The 15239-nt window shown below is 49.1% G+C and overlaps 7 protein-coding genes across 7 annotated transcripts; 2 read left to right on the forward strand and 5 right to left on the reverse strand.

Moving 5' to 3' along the window:
* Positions 1-371: 371 nt before the first annotated feature.
* N7509_005693 (uncharacterized protein) lies at positions 372-2627 on the forward strand (the record flags this gene model as incomplete). The annotated part of the gene is made up of 5 exons (XM_056630330.1): positions 372-832; positions 904-997; positions 1053-1704; positions 1770-1983; positions 2045-2627. 5 exons carry the CDS (start codon positions 372-374, stop codon positions 2625-2627), a joined length of 2004 nt encoding a protein of 667 aa, XP_056489632.1.
* A 387-nt stretch (positions 2628-3014) lies between these two features.
* Positions 3015-5851, reverse strand: N7509_005694 (phosphatidylinositol 3-kinase VPS34; the record flags this gene model as incomplete). Its single annotated transcript, XM_056630331.1, has 2 exons — positions 3015-5643; positions 5694-5851. 2 exons carry the CDS (start codon positions 5849-5851, stop codon positions 3015-3017), a joined length of 2787 nt encoding a protein of 928 aa, XP_056489633.1.
* A 644-nt stretch (positions 5852-6495) lies between these two features.
* On the forward strand, positions 6496-7953 carry N7509_005695 (uncharacterized protein; the record flags this gene model as incomplete). Its single annotated transcript, XM_056630332.1, has 3 exons — positions 6496-6805; positions 6889-7719; positions 7778-7953. The coding sequence occupies 3 exons, from the start codon at positions 6496-6498 to the stop codon at positions 7951-7953; spliced, it is 1317 nt and encodes a 438-aa protein (XP_056489634.1).
* A 228-nt stretch (positions 7954-8181) lies between these two features.
* N7509_005696 (uncharacterized protein) lies at positions 8182-8724 on the reverse strand (the record flags this gene model as incomplete). Its single annotated transcript, XM_056630333.1, has 1 exon — positions 8182-8724. One exon carries the CDS (start codon positions 8722-8724, stop codon positions 8182-8184), a length of 543 nt encoding a protein of 180 aa, XP_056489635.1.
* A 633-nt stretch (positions 8725-9357) lies between these two features.
* N7509_005697 (monocarboxylate transporter) lies at positions 9358-10822 on the reverse strand (the record flags this gene model as incomplete). The annotated part of the gene is made up of 2 exons (XM_056630334.1): positions 9358-10580; positions 10639-10822. The coding sequence occupies 2 exons, from the start codon at positions 10820-10822 to the stop codon at positions 9358-9360; spliced, it is 1407 nt and encodes a 468-aa protein (XP_056489636.1).
* A 475-nt stretch (positions 10823-11297) lies between these two features.
* N7509_005698 (MARVEL domain-containing protein) lies at positions 11298-11975 on the reverse strand (the record flags this gene model as incomplete). The annotated part of the gene is made up of 4 exons (XM_056630335.1): positions 11298-11387; positions 11446-11636; positions 11692-11851; positions 11913-11975. 4 exons carry the CDS (start codon positions 11973-11975, stop codon positions 11298-11300), a joined length of 504 nt encoding a protein of 167 aa, XP_056489637.1.
* A 1880-nt stretch (positions 11976-13855) lies between these two features.
* N7509_005699 (uncharacterized protein) lies at positions 13856-14805 on the reverse strand (the record flags this gene model as incomplete). Its single annotated transcript, XM_056630336.1, has 2 exons — positions 13856-14544; positions 14676-14805. 2 exons carry the CDS (start codon positions 14803-14805, stop codon positions 13856-13858), a joined length of 819 nt encoding a protein of 272 aa, XP_056489638.1.
* Between the last annotated feature and the right edge of the window lie 434 nt (positions 14806-15239).

The raw sequence follows: 15239 nt of genomic DNA on the forward strand, positions 1-15239 counted from the left end.
TCCCATGTATAATGTGCTAGTAACTAGTACCCTAGTTTAAATGCACTTTGGCATCATTCTCAGTAAAAAGGGAGGAGTGAGCACTCAATACTTCAAAATGGGGCACAAGAGATTATTTAAAGAGGTAAAGAGAGTCCAAACCTGGAAAATACCAAAAATATCACAGTCCTGGGCACTTGTAGACACAGCCCGTGTATCTACGGAAACACAAGGTGAAATGATTGGATCTCCCCAATTCATGTTCCAGTTCATCCTGGCAGCCAAGGGACGACCCACTTCGCCTCTACAATGGACAACTTAATGTTCACATTATCCAAAATGCAAACTTTTCTGGTCCCAAATTGCTCAATTTGACCAAGAGTAAAAGCACAATGTCATTGATATCAGCTTTCCGTCCTCCGTCCACACGGATCTCATCGGCCCGTCGCAGATCACAGTCACGACCACGTCGACGAAGAAGAACAAGCAACAGTCAACCTGTGGAACTTGATTCCGAGGGTCATGTCCATGAACAAGATGATGCCCATTCAATCATCACGCCGTCTAAGCACACGCCACGGCCATTACGGTTGCTGCGTGGTTCTGTCGCGGCCGGTGGTCCTCTACGTCCATTTCGCCTAGTGAAGCAAGATATTGTCAATCTACGCCGACGATGGACGTCCGATTGGACTGTCTTCAATCAACTTATTTTCGCCAGTGCTGTCTACGTCTTCTTCACGAATCTTCTGCCGGGCATTACGTTCGCTAGTGATCTCTATGTGTTGACGGGCAAGACTTGGGGCACCATCGAGGTGGTGTTCAGTACCGGATTATGCGGCATCATATTCTCAGTGTATGTACTCTTATTGAGCAGGTTCTCTCTAGAAAATTGTGGCTGTCAAGAGACTAATTCTTCGGCTTCAGGTTCTCGATTCAACCCCTCACCATTCTCGGCGTCACGGGCCCGTTTTCTGTCTTGGCAGAGAACATCTACTCGCTGTGTGACGAAGTGTTTCAGGTAACTTCCACTATTATGCCTTGCTTTCGAAGTAACTAATTCTTGTTCTATCAAGATTCCATTCCTGCCATTTATGGCTTGGTCTTTGATTCATTCCGCGTGGATGCACTATGTCTTGGCGATAATCAATGCCCACGACTGGACCATGCGTTATGTGACGACATTTGCGACAGAAATATTCTCACTTCTCAACAGCATCATTTATTTCCATAAAGCCATCCAAGAGCTTGAGAGAGCCCACGAAAGTCTCTCCTTTGCCGCCTTTCTCTACGCCGTGATTGGTGCCGTGGGTACAATGTTGCTTGCCATCTTCCTTTCTACAGCCGAGAGCTGGAAACCTTTATTTCATCGATATATTCGTCTCGGCCTCACGGAATATGCTGCCGCTATATCCATCATAATATTCATTGGTCTACCTCATGTTGGCGAGCTGGCCCACCTGGACAAAATGACGTTGGCTGTCAGCGACTCATTCCGGCCAACCTCTCCGGAACGAGAAATATTTTTCGTTGAGTTTTGGAAACTACCAACACAGTGGATATTTGCATCTCTTATCCCTGGTTTGATCATAACTGTTCTATTCTTCTTCGATCATGAAGTTAGTTCGATTATCTGCACGATTGATCGATATGGAACCCGCAAACCAGGCGGGTTTGCTTGGGATATAGTCCTACTGGGCACGACTACGGCGCTATGTGGCATTCTGGGTATTCCACCTTCAAATGGACTCCTCCCCAGGCCCCACTACATTCAGAGTCGTTGATGCACACAGAGAAAGAAGAGAAAATTATCATCGTGGACGGCGAGGAAAAGATCGAAAGACGAGATGTGAAACGGGTATACGAGCAAAGATGGTCCGCTTTTCTCCATTCTGGCGCTATTCTATTGTTTATCAGTCCACCTTTTATGAAAGTCCTGGGCTTGACGCCTACCAGCGTTCTAGCTGGGTTATTCCTTTTCATGGGCGAGCAAAGTTTGTCGGTCAAGTAAGTTGAGCTCTCGAATCGATGGTGGTATCTACTAGAATACTGCTGATATTGCTTACAGTCCAATCTTATACCGCACATTTTACCTTCTTACTCCGCCATCTGAGCTTCCTCCACTCCCTCAGTCACTGCAGAGAAGCACCCAGCCAAGATCTACTGATAGCCAAGTGACCCCTAGCAATCCGTCCTACCTCCCGATTCATCTCTATACAATCCTGCAAATCGTTACCACGGTAATCATATTCATTGTCACCCTCACTCGCGGGGCCCCTGCTTTCCCTGTCCTCATCATTGCTCTCGTGCCGTTCCGTCTTCTAGTTATGAAGCGATGGTGGCCTCGTGAAGCTCTCCGCTTCGTCGATGCATGGGCTTGTCGTGAGGGCACCCCAGAAGATGACGAGGATGCCCGATCAAAGAAAAATGAGCAGACACTTAAAGAGGGGTCGGCTTTGGGTGAAGACGGTGTTCTCGAGAATAGACTCTCGACAAATACCGAAAGAAGGTCCAACTCGAACCGTGCTAGTGGATTTAGCGCTGATATTGGAGACCAGGAGGTTTGGGGCATGACTGGCGATGACGCAGATCATGAATGGATTGGGCTAGAGAACCGTGGTTTTCCTGATGAAGAGTTTGGTCGTCATTAATAGATTTGAGCTTTTATTGGATATCATGGATATTTGACGAATATACGCTAGTTGTCGGGCGTGCATTTACAGCGGCCAAAACCTGTCAGTGGGACACAACGTGTTTTGGGGTTTTTTGATAGCAGTGATACTTGTACGATAGATCGCAGGTAAGGAGTAGATACAAACTGGTTCAAATTATGGTTTATCCTGCGAACAGCTAAATATCGACTGCCGTAGCACATTTGATCAATTGCATCGAGAAACCATCTTCGCTGTTCTATCTGCAAGCAGCATTGCCGGGTATCCTCTGTCAAACGCTCATTCTGCGCCAGGTCTATGCGAAATAATAAAAATCCTAACCTTAACTCCCTTTAAAGTAGATGAGACACTAGAATAGACAATTCGCTATGCCCTCCATCCCTGCACAAAGTCATGAAGCCGATCAATCACAACGCCAAATATAGCGTTGACACTATCACTTATAAGCTGCTCGAAATGGCGAATGGCCTCCTCTTCCGTCATCTCCAGATGGAAGCGTTCCTTGACCTTCAGCACGGCTTTGTCGGGTTCGACGCGGATATCGGGGATATTGGCATCTACCATCAAACTGAAAAGGTTGAGGATCAGGTTGGCAGACTTGCGAAGCGTGGTATATGCTGTGAAGCAGTACTGCTTGAATTGCATGTAGTGAGGGGAGGTGGTGCCTCCCATACCCTCGACCATCTCTTTGCAGAGTTTCATCATCGGCGCGAAGGGCTTAGGGTCTCGGCCCAGGATGAAGCCGAAGTCTGCGTGGAAGAAGTGACCATCAGGTGCCAGAAGCAGATTCTCCAGGTGGCGGTCACCGACACCGAGAAGGTATGTGATTACGCAGTACCCGGCACAAGATTTGATATAGGTATCCATTGCCTCCTTGCGAACGCCCAGGGGTTCATTCTCGTCCGGGTTGTGCTCTTTCAGGTATGCGAGAATGGATTTGTACTTGGCGGATGCAGCAGAGAGGGAGGTCGAAGGAATAAACTGGACTGCGCCTGCCGTTGAGCTTGTTGCTAGAATACGGTATGGAGTCAATTTTAGATCCAGATTTTCTTTTTGCAGAAGACGATCCATGAGCATGATGATCTGAATGACCAGCTGATCTTGGCGGAGATCGTCACCGATCTTAAAGAGCAAGGGGTATCGCCGGCCATCGGTCGTCTTGAATGTGATTTGGAGAGGTGACAAGGTGGATTTGAAGACATTGGATTCGTCAGGATAGCATCCGGTGAGCAAAACATCAGGATCCAATGGCAACGGCAGTGGAGGATCGATATGAATCAAGTCATTCTTCGGATCTCGAATCGACTTCTTCAGCTTTTCGATTTTCACAACCCTGTTCTCTCGGGAGAACCGAATATCTTTGGCGATCTTCGAGAGCACAGCGATTAACTCGCCTTGTCGTAGGAGAGTCTTTCGGTGTTCAGCGTGGATCTTCTCTAGCTCCGTCATGAAATAGAACTCGACCCGGGCAAATAGTTCACGCTGTGAACCTGGGCCTGCGTCGTCGCATTCGACCATCAGGTACCAGTGTAGGTAGTTTCCGAGCTTGAAATTGTTGGCCGCCCGGGCGATCAGGAAGCTGGCTAGTGAGGAGTCATGAGCTGCCTCGTCGGCATTGTTTTCAGCATTCTCCTCATACTTCAATGCTTGAACCAGTTGTAGGAGATAAAGAAGAAGTTCGTCGTCATCTGCCTTACGTAGTCTTGCCACGGCATATGACCGTACCGCAGGATTGTCAAAGGTGGGACCTAGAAGCTCCAAGGCATCGTCAACATCGATGTCAGTCCACTTGGGCAGGATGTCCACGGCTTGTCGAGATTCTCCGTCGTCTCGCCAATTGACAGATTTGACGAATTTGGTTAAAGCCCGCTTTTCACGAGTCAAATAGTATCTGAACCTCCATATCAAATCTTTCTCCTCGGCAGTCAGATCCTGTGTCGGTTCGTATGACACAATGATGTTCAACTCGTCGCGATTCTTGGGATTTGGCCTGAGGTCCCGATCCATGATCCCCGTTCGATGACTACGGATCAACCGTCGATGTTTGTCTTCACACGGGTTTCCAGTCATTCCGACTTCCGGATCATATATCTTGATCACGCCCGCAACATCAGCTCCCTCGATTCCGGGCCCAAACCGGACCTCTGGGACAGGCTTAAGTGCGGAGTTGGGATGGGCTGGAACATTCTGATTGTAGCCGGAGATGGGCGGCGCAGGGTAGTGATGATCAGCCCAAACGATCGGGTGGTCGTATCGTGGGAGCTCCACGTAGAGGGTAAAGTTCTCATCGTCGATATCTTCGTCATCGGAGCTATCATCATCAGCCCCGCTAGTAGTCTTTGGCTTAGCAGCTGCCATAAGAATAGCTCTTTTCTTAGCCGCTTCTTCGGCTTGTAGTTTGAGCTTCTCCAATTGGCGGAAAACCATCTGGTCCATCCAGTCAATTCGAGCGATTTCACCCATTTCGTGCTTCTTGATCAGGACTTCAATCCGCTCCAGTTCCTCTTCCTCTGGCGAAAGACCCAGGGGGTCTCTTGCACCTTGTCTCCGTCGCTTGGGCGGAGGAGTTGATGGTGTGGTTGTTGAGGAGAAACCATCCGCAGCTTTATGGCGGTAGAACTTGCACTTCTGCCGTCCCATTTTCAGCTTGCCTTCACTGTCAAACAGTTGTATCGTTGTTCCTCCGTATGGAACATAGTGGCTCTTATCGCCTGCTAGTGGAGATATATCCCAGGCGGTAATTGCCAACTGTGAGTTTCGAGGTACGTCCTTGATCGGCATGGGCATGCGCAGCCATTCATTCCATGTTCGACTCGCTTTGAATGCCTTGTAGGCAGTCTGCATGGGCACCCCGAGGGGCTTTGAGTCGGACCATAATTGGACCGTCACAAAGAGATCAGAGACGGGGTTCTGAGTGGATCCGAGATATCGCAGTGCTGGGTCCTGGATAAGGCGCGAGAATGGTATCTGCTTCTGTTTGCCTTCAAGCGTGCCACTATGGGATTGTCAGTTTGAACAGGCGGTGGCTTGGATCGGAGCGCTTACATCTTGACCCACACAGGCAGGTTCACCTGTGTGGATAGCGCAAAGGTGAAAGCCTCCATCCTCGCTGGACCATCATCGATGATGAAGCTGACTGGACCATCCCAATGCCAGCTCCGTCCGGGGACGTGGGGACCGAGCTGGCTATCATCACGTGCCATGGTGGGTACCTCATGGGAGTACGAGTAAGTTAACTAGAGTTAACTAGTACGTAGTTAGTAGTATGGGAGAACTTGAAATTCATAGTGGATGAAGGCTTTATAAATGGTTTCCTTTTGAATGTTTGCGAACTGTGCACCTGGGCATACTGATAGATCCCACTTCCAAAATGATCAGCTAATGAAATCTACCTTAAGGTACTACTAACAAAATAGTATATACTAGAGTCTAGAACAGAGTACCAAAAACAATATCGTATTACTACTCGCCCCAAAAAAAAGATACATCAGAAGAATACCAACTTGAATGATCGCTCAAGTCCTTCTAGTGAGTACCGGCTACTACTCGTACTATTATCTAAGTACGAGTCTTCTTCACTTCCTGTATACACTCCACTCCAATCGCACCCCACTGTACCAGTATCACGTGAGGCAGTACGTGCCGGAGATACGCGACGCGACAACTGAGGGACAATTGCGGGAATGCGATCTCTCAACTTTCAACTTACGGTGTCCATCGCAACCCTGGGAATAATTTATTGCAAACGACAGCGGACTCCTTCGAAATACTTGGTACAGAGTTCGTCCTCGCTCCACTTTCTTTGTTTGCTTCTGCCTCACCTGGCGCCTCTTAGCGCCAATCAACTATGGCACCAATCGTTCACTCGCAGCTGGATGAACAATCTGCCCCCAACTCCAGTCCTCCTTCATCTCCTGGATCCTCTTCCGACAAGGAGAACCCTCGACGACGAACCATCAACAAAAGATCAAAAGCGCAAATGGCACCCCCAAGCCACGATAAACGGCGTCGCCTCACCGATCGCACCTCCAACATCCACTCGCAGATTCCCTCATCGCAACGCGTTGGGAAGAACAAGTTCTACGACCCTGATCAAGATATAAACGAACGAAGAAAGGTTCGTCGGGATCTCAGAGATTTAACAAGAGAGTTCAACGGTATGATTTCCATCCTCTACTTCTCCCCCCCACCTACGCGCATTCGTCGCGACAAGACCAGCGAGCCAACTAACAGACCCCAGACTCGCGAGGCGAGTTTCTCCAGTCCGGTAACGATGGAATCGTCAAGACCGTTACACAATTGAACCACCTCTACACGAAAGTCAAACAGACCTCAGATGCCACCCTTGACTCGCGACTCCTGGTCAACGCAGCCGACCTTTCCCATAAGAAAACCGCCCAGCTCGCCGTTGGCGAATCCGGTGCCGGTATTGACGTTGATGAATTCGTTTCCAAGTGTATCTCTTATATGCGCCGGGGTCTTGAATCAACCATCACCCCAACCCAGCGCCGGCGCCACCAACAAAGCCAAAGAGATCCCAATGCCAGTGATGGCGAGGACGATGGCGATGCGATGAACTGGGACTGGCTTGGCCGTAAGGCTTGTCTGCCGTTTAGTTCTCGCCCGACTGTGTCAGGATTTTTGCTGGGCCCGCTCTCCGTGGAGAAGCGCACGCGACAATTCACGCAGCGAAAGGCGACGGAGCGCCCCGACCCTTCGCAACTTGTACGGCCAAACGATCCAGTCCAAGAAGACCTTGGACAAGAGGACAACAACCTCACAGTAATGTGTTCCACCATCGGCAAACTTCTGTCCGATACGCAAGTACAGCGCCAGCAGCAAGTACAAGCGGAATTGGAGAACGAGTATGGGGAAGACGCCCCGGAAGAAGCACTTCAAGCCACCATGGACAAGTACGACGTGTGCGATGATGGTGGTATCCCTCTGTTCAAATTCTGTATCAACCCGCACTCTTTTGGGCAGAGTGTTGAAAATCTGTTCTATGTGAGCTTTTTGGCCCGTGATGGCAATGCTGGCATCAGCACGGATAGTCGCCAGATTCCAACACTTCGTGAGTAAACCTGTTGTTTGATTTCTATTCGTGATATGATAAACTGACTGTGCATTAGATTCTGCACATCCATACCAGCCCAGCGAAGCTCAGCAAAAGGGCATTCAGAAACACCAGGCTATCTTCAGTCTCGACTTTGAAACTTGGCGAGAAATTATCAACACATTCGATATCAAGGAGTCCATCATACCCCATCGCGAGGAAATTGAAGAGGCCAGTGGAACCTGGCAATAATTACCCGTCCGTGCTTTAAATTGTTCTTTGTTGTGCTTGAATTTATGATACCCTAAGCCTGTTACTGAGCACATAGACAAAACTACGATTTTAATAAATTTCCAGAATCAGTCAATAATGGCAGTGTACTACATGATTAACAAGTATACCTCGTTTACCAAGTGCATATTACTTCCAAGGTTTGTACGGAGTCACCGCTAAAGTCTGATCAAAACGGTGAACTCCAAATCAGGCATCTTGCGGAATTGGCCACTCCTTATCTTCACCCTGGCCCTCTAGCCATGGTAAACAAGCCGTATAAAGAGCCCTAACTTGACCATTCCCCAAACCCATACACCTCTCAAAAAGACCCTTATCAAAACGCTCAATAAAAGTCAACTGAGCAGCATACACTAAATCCGCATACCCAGGATTCTCACCCTCGAAGAATGGGCCTTTCTTCCCATCCTTTCCTTTCAGCATGGCAATCAGCGTCGAAGACTCCGTCTCAATTATATCCCACAGCCTATCCAAACTCTCCTTGTCCGTGGGTCGTACCTCCGACAACGGTTTTCCCAACGCCTTGGACCGTGTCTCGTGGAAGTAGACTTGTCCCCGAGGATCGAGGTGGTCTACGACGCGTGGTATAATCAATGGACGAAACCCAGCCTCGATCAGAGTCATGATCTTGAATATGGCGAGGAATAGTGCGTAGCTGGCGTCGCCGGATGGGAAAAGTGGGGGTGATGGGAATGTCTTGTCGATGTGTAGAGCTATCTGTAGTGAGTCCATTAGGGCTCCGTTTGGGGATGATGTCACGGTGGATTTGTGGATGATTGCGGGTAGAGTATATGGTCTGCCTGTTTTGTTTGGTGGTATGTCCAGGCTGGTTCCCAGGGGCTTGATGTCTGGATATGAGATCCAGCTCTGAGTATAGGGGATACCCTTAAAGTTGAGCACGGCTCGGGTCTTAAGTGTATTGTGGGACCATGATTTGGAGGTTCCTATTAATAAATGATCAATATGGGAACTTGGCTTTTATGATGATTCGATCGCGGGTGTTGGGGAAGATGAATATACCTGGTAGGTCGGAAAACAAGTCGAAGAAATGGACGGGTTCTGACTCGGTGGACATTCTGGGTGATTTGTCCTCTCCGTGGATACTGAAAACGTAAATTTAACTAAAAAGCTTGAATTTATCGATGGCTGTTTCTTATTTTATATGCGGGGTTTCTTTGGAGTTGCCATCTCGGTGATGACGGAGTTAAGAATTGAGGGGAAGGTTCCCACCAAGTTCGCGAAACTGTAAATTCAAAAAGACTCACCGAAGTATGAGGCTCAGACTATTTTACATTCTGGATCAACTACATTTGAAATGTTCCAACCAAATGAAAGGGTATTCCACTGTACCAGCAGTCTCGAATTCTACCCTCGCGACATTAATAGCAAGAATCTCTTCGGGTTCCACCTCCATAAAACGACCCATCCCCCGATGAGTGAAGAGAGGCCCGTAAAGAGAATCAAAGGACCATAAGATGACCCAAATGCAAAACGCTGACTAGTCACGATAGTCCCAGCCTTGAGAAGTCCCATGCCAGCAATCCCTCCACTTGCATAACCGACACCTCTGACGCCGTTCAGTAGACCATAAAGCATTCCAGGATCAACGGCTTCATTTCTCTCAACAGACTCGCGTTCTATCTGCTTCAGCATGCCTCCCCAAGTAGCACTATAACCACCGGAGAAGAATCCAAATGTCATGGAGAAGATTATGAGCAGACCAATCGCGCCCTTCGACGTCAAGCCCCAGAAAAAGAAAGCCGAAAGAGCGCTGCAGATTGGCGGAATTGCGGATACAGCTTGGGCTGACAGGGGGATTTTCTTGTTGTCGCTCAGCCATCCGAAGAAAGCCGAAGCAATGATACCAGGCGCATTGAATAGAGCTAGCATCAGAGTGCCCGAAGTTTGAGATAACATGGCGACATCTCGGGCGTAGGTGCTCAGATAAGTCTGTGGAATACCATAGCCGGAACTTTGGAAGATAATCGCGATGCTGTAGAAGTAGATGGACCGGTGTCTGAGAAAATGCCACGGGATTTGCCGTGCTCGAGTCTGGTGAATCGACACTTTTGAAGGATGGGTTGGTATCATGCAAATGGCGATGATGCTTGATCCCCCAACAATAGCGGTCCATACTTTCAGTGTCGTTTTGAAGCCATATGCATCAATCAGTGCTCGAACCATGAAGGGACAGCTGGTCCCGACGATATTCTTGCAAGACAGAACAATCCCATATGCCAAAGCACGGTTGCTGGTGGTGTACCATTCGCCGAGGGAGAGGGTTGTCGGGCTGTAAATCAAGGCGCATCCAAGCGCGGATAGGATTCCCTGAGTAGCAAACAGGTGCCAGACGGTAGTGCTGTAGGCGGAAAGAAAGAAACTAATGCATGCAATTACCGTCCCGCATAGAGCGGCAGTTTGGCGCCAGCGAGCCCAGCGTCTTGTGAATAGTGCGAAGAGAAATGGCATGGATAGGTACATGACGCCATTCGCGGTTGTGCCAATGATACCGGTAATGCTACGGTCGCCTTCGAATATCCAGTTTTCCGAGTAGTATTCTTGGAAGATACCATAGCTCATAGCAAAGCCTGTTGGTCATGGTGCATCAGCAGCGCAGTATCTCATTCATGTAGCCAAAGAACGTACCCCATATAGGTAGTTGAATTATTCCAGATCCTACGAGGACAGATAATTTCTTCCTGTTAGATTCTGCTTGTCTGGAGTCGATCTGCTCGAGATCCATGGTTCTTTGTTCGGCGTCTGAGGAGTCCAGCTCGTGGATCGCCGAAGCTCGAGATTCCTGGAGGCGGATCTGATTGGCATCATTCATCCCGAAGCAAATATTTTGTGAAATGGGCCCGGTTTATTGGATAATATGGACAACCTGAAGATTTATGAAAGGCGTAGAAGAAAGTATGGGAGATGACTCAGGTAACCGGGAAATGACGCCCCCCACGTGCGGGGAACGCCATAGCGATCTATACTATAAGTGGTCACCTCTTTTGAAGGAGGTAGAGTTGCAAAATCAAATATCTCTTTATTGTAGCGAGTGACTATGACACGACACCAAAAACCAGTACCAAAAAATGAGTTCCACCAAGGGTATCAACGTAAGTCGTAATTCGTTTACCTCATCATCGTGAGGAGAATGCGACGAGAATTTCAAAACAGATTTCATGAAACGAGCGTAATTCATTTGCGATGATCAAAGCTGCATCAATCGCACGAGTGAAAGCATTGCAGAACTGTAGAGCGTTGGATCGAGCGATCAAAAAATTGCTCCCTGGCTCCTTATTATTGTGACTTTAAGCGGCATCGGCGCCACGGTTGCGGCCCCAACGACGTCGGGTGGTGCCCTCGGTGGAGTCGCGCTTGCGGAAAGTGAACCAAATACCCTGGGAAATAATTAGCACTTATTATTGGGAGTTTGTATTGCGAGGCGATGGTACGTACAACGAGTGCGGAAACGAGCCAGACGATAGCAGACAGGAAGGCAAAGGCCTCGGCAGCCTTCCAGCGTCCGCATACATCGTTGCGGTGGCGGATAAAGTTCCAGTTCCAGATACCTCCACAAGGAAGCTGGTTGATTGTGTTGACCAGGAGACCGAAAGCAGCGAACCAGGCGAAGGAGATGAGCACATCAACTGGATCATGTTAGAATGTTTATAGACTTCAAATGATATGTCATGGGAAACTTACGGGGCCAGGAAAAGAAGCCCGATGAGAATGGAATTAGCCAAAGCAGGCCAAAAAGTATAGAGACGCCGGCCACGACCTCGGTGTAAATCCAGCGACCTTGGGGCCATGGCTCGATCTCGCGGAACGAGTGTAGGTAGTGACCGATGATACCGGCGACAACCTAGGTCAAATTAGAATAAGATTTGCGAGGTGAACCTGTTGACAAAAAATCGCAGACATACCGCAGCGAAGGCGATCTCCGCGATACGGAGGGGAATAGAGGCGAGACGTGAAACGACGGGCATGATGAACTTGAAGTATAGCCGGTTGTAATTCGTTCCAAGGTTGTCCTGATAGGAAATGTGAATGGCAGAGCTAGCCCGAGGCTTGATAGGGTACTAGTAGTAGAGCTGACTCGAAAATATTGAGGCTTGAAATAGAACTTGAAGTAGATGATTTGGAGGGAACAGAAGGAGGTATATAAAAGGTCGGGTGATTGTCACACAGACAGGCAGATTCCGAGCGAACGAGGGAGGGACCCGCTCTCCCAAGCAAGGGCCCACAAAAACTACCAGCCCATGAGAAAGTATACCCAAAAATAAAATGTCTAAAAATTGAATAAATTAGGAATAAACATTAAAAAAAGGGCAGCGTCGAGAATGCACCAAGGTCAGACCCACACCCTGCAGAGAGTCAATCCGAGACCCAGCCCGATGTCGTCAGATGGTCTTCTCCAAGCAACTAGTGTAAGCCGGCATGGCATACGAAGTACAGAGCTCAAAAAAACTCACCCGTTCAAGCAAGAGACAGACAGGTGCATGATTGGCCGCTATGCATAATTTTGCATTGGCGCCCAATCCTCTCCTCTTCAAAATTGTGTTCGAGAAGTAAAAAAAAAAAACAAGAAGAGGAAAACTCACGCTCCTCAAGGTTGGTTAGGCTGCTTTTTTTGGCCAACCCTGCGTGAGGATTGACCGCCGCTGATGCACTGAACTGTGGCTTGAGCTTCTTCATCCGATCGGAGCAAGGAGCTTCGAGCTTCTGACGCATGGTCCTGTCAGAATCTACCCCCAAGGAGAGCATGGGAGAGACTGTCTCGTTTCTGCCCGCCTCCCCGCAGTACATGTACTTCCGGGCTATCCCTGTTTACCTGTCCAATGACATTTGCATTGACTCTAACAATGACCCTGTTCGAGTTCGCAGAGGAATTCTCAGAGGACTTCCCCGGGGGATGTCCTGGTGATGCGCTGGCCGCGGAGATTAAGCACCAACCAAGGAAATCTCCCTTGAATAGGGCGTGTGTGGTGTGTGGCTGGTTGTTCCCGTGGCCGTTGTCGATCGTCTTGCGCTATTGACGATGTCCTAGTTGACTGGCTGCTCCACTGGGGCCGATCACTGCAGCCTGGAGCTCAGGCCATGCCGAGGACATTACATTGGATGCGCAGTTTGCATTGGCAAGTGATTCATTCCAACTTGCAAGGATGCCCACTTTTTGGGTCCTTCAGTCCTTGGTCCAGGAACGGTCTGTGGCGGTAAATTGATACAGTATGATGTCGAAAGTCGAAAGTTCAGAGTAAGGTGAAGCGTTCCTTGCCTTCATTTGCTTTCAGCCCTATGACGTGGGGCGAGGGTGGAGTGTTGTACAATGACAGCACCTGATGCCCTGGTAGCTTTGATCTCGGCAATACGTGCCGTCTGTTCGGATGGACAGTGCAGGTGTCCCTCACAGTATCTTCTGCACGAGCGGTCTCTCGTTTGAAAGTCTCGCCTGCGAAGCCAATGTCGGGTATGTACTGGGATAGACAGACCTTGTCGCTTCGGTGGCTGAGGCGATGCGTAGTCACCCCCACACATGATCGGGCGGTGCACCACTGTACCTATTGCAAGTTCTACGAATATAACGAAGTTGCCTATTTCTATTTCTGTCTTGGATTTCTTGGAGTTTTTGTTTTTTTTTTTGTTTGCCAGGAGGTAATATAGTATAGTCTTGGCTCTCATGATTAATGATACAAATTAGGTAAAGTCCACAACCCTCAGCACCACGCGATATCACATATACACACACCACGAGAGACCATACCCAGGCCATTAGGGGGGAGGATGGACAGGAAAGGATTGTATAAGAGGAGAAACATCACCACGTCATAGTTCAGTTCGGTCGTCCCCAGCAGAACGCGCTGCCATCTCAGACATGCTTCTGATCCTCTTCCAAGAACCAAGCCATCACGTTTTGGAACACGGACCGGGCATCGGTCTCGATGACATCTCCATGGCACGGAATCATTCTGTCGAAATCCCATCGCATGATTCGGCGAACGGAGGTGGCGAAGGCGTCGCGATCGTGAGGTGACAGGACGTACCAGGCAAACCGTCGCTGGCCGGTAGCAGGATGGGCCTTTGTAGATAATAAAGGCAGAACCATCTTGGTCGCAAGGTTTAGCGGCTCCCGATCCTCGGTCTTGGAGTATTGTTCCGTGGCGGGGAGGTTGAAGAGCATATCGGCCTCAATGACCGTGCGCGAAGGCTTGTGCAGGAAAACGAGCTCGCGCGAGCCATGGCCATGTACATATTCGGTTTCAAACTCAGCGTCCCACTCTGCCGAGATCATCGGAGGTTCCGCATCCTTTTTCCACACGTGCTCGAACTGGGTGTCTCGGAAATCTGCGTTCGACTGACGCTTCTCCCAAAGGCCCTCGGGTGCCAGGATTTGTGCCGACGGGAAAGCCTTCTTCCATGCCGTGATGTGAAGGTGGTGTTGGAGATCGGGCGCGGCGATATACCGGACGTTGCCGCCCAGAGAATCGACTTTTGCGCGCACCTCTGGTGTGAGGTTGACGGGGGAGAAGACGGCGAGGGAGCCCGTGGCTAACTTGACTGCGTCATGCAAGGTGTGTTAGCCCATGCTCGATTGATATGGCCAAAGCTGAGTCAAAAGGGGGCAAAAGTAAATGCCTCGAGGTGGCATGTGCCAGCTCTTCCATGCTGTAAGGGCCGACTTCACTTACCTAAGGTTCCCCGACCACCGAATCGCATAATGCCGAATCGTGCGAATGGCAGGCTCATAGTGATAACGTTCGGTGTTACATTGCGGATAACCATCAGTTCCGAGGGGTTAGTAGGGAAGAGTTGAGGCATTTTGGCTAGTAGTAGCTCGTCTGGGCTCTCCCTGGCGTTGAATGTCTCAGCTGGCAGTTGCTGGAGGTCGGTAGAAGTAGTAGGTTAGTGGTTGAGTGAACGATCGCAGGAGGATAGGTAGAAGAGGCAGAAGAGGTAGTAGATGAAGCGTGAGAAGTGTGAGAAGTGTGAGAAGTGAAAGAAAGTCAAGGCAGAAAGGCAGTCGCAGCTTTCAAATGGCTGCGATCGAGCTGGTGATGGAATGACGTCAGCTGACAGCGGTCTAGATCCACCTCCACTTTCTAATTTGTAAGTTAGTACTACTACAGTCTACTACTAATATGCTAGTAGCTCTGTCAGTATAGAAGAAGGATTATTTTGATGGTGTCTTTCTTTTCTGTGTAGTTGGAGAATATTGAACTTTGTCATAGGACATCGTGAGTTTTCTTCTTATG

This window comes from Penicillium cosmopolitanum, assembly GCF_028827165.1.
Source record: "Penicillium cosmopolitanum strain IBT 29677 chromosome Unknown utg000006l:49.0-5199605.0:1.0-5204138.0, whole genome shotgun sequence".
Taxonomy (NCBI): domain Eukaryota; kingdom Fungi; phylum Ascomycota; class Eurotiomycetes; order Eurotiales; family Aspergillaceae; genus Penicillium; species Penicillium cosmopolitanum.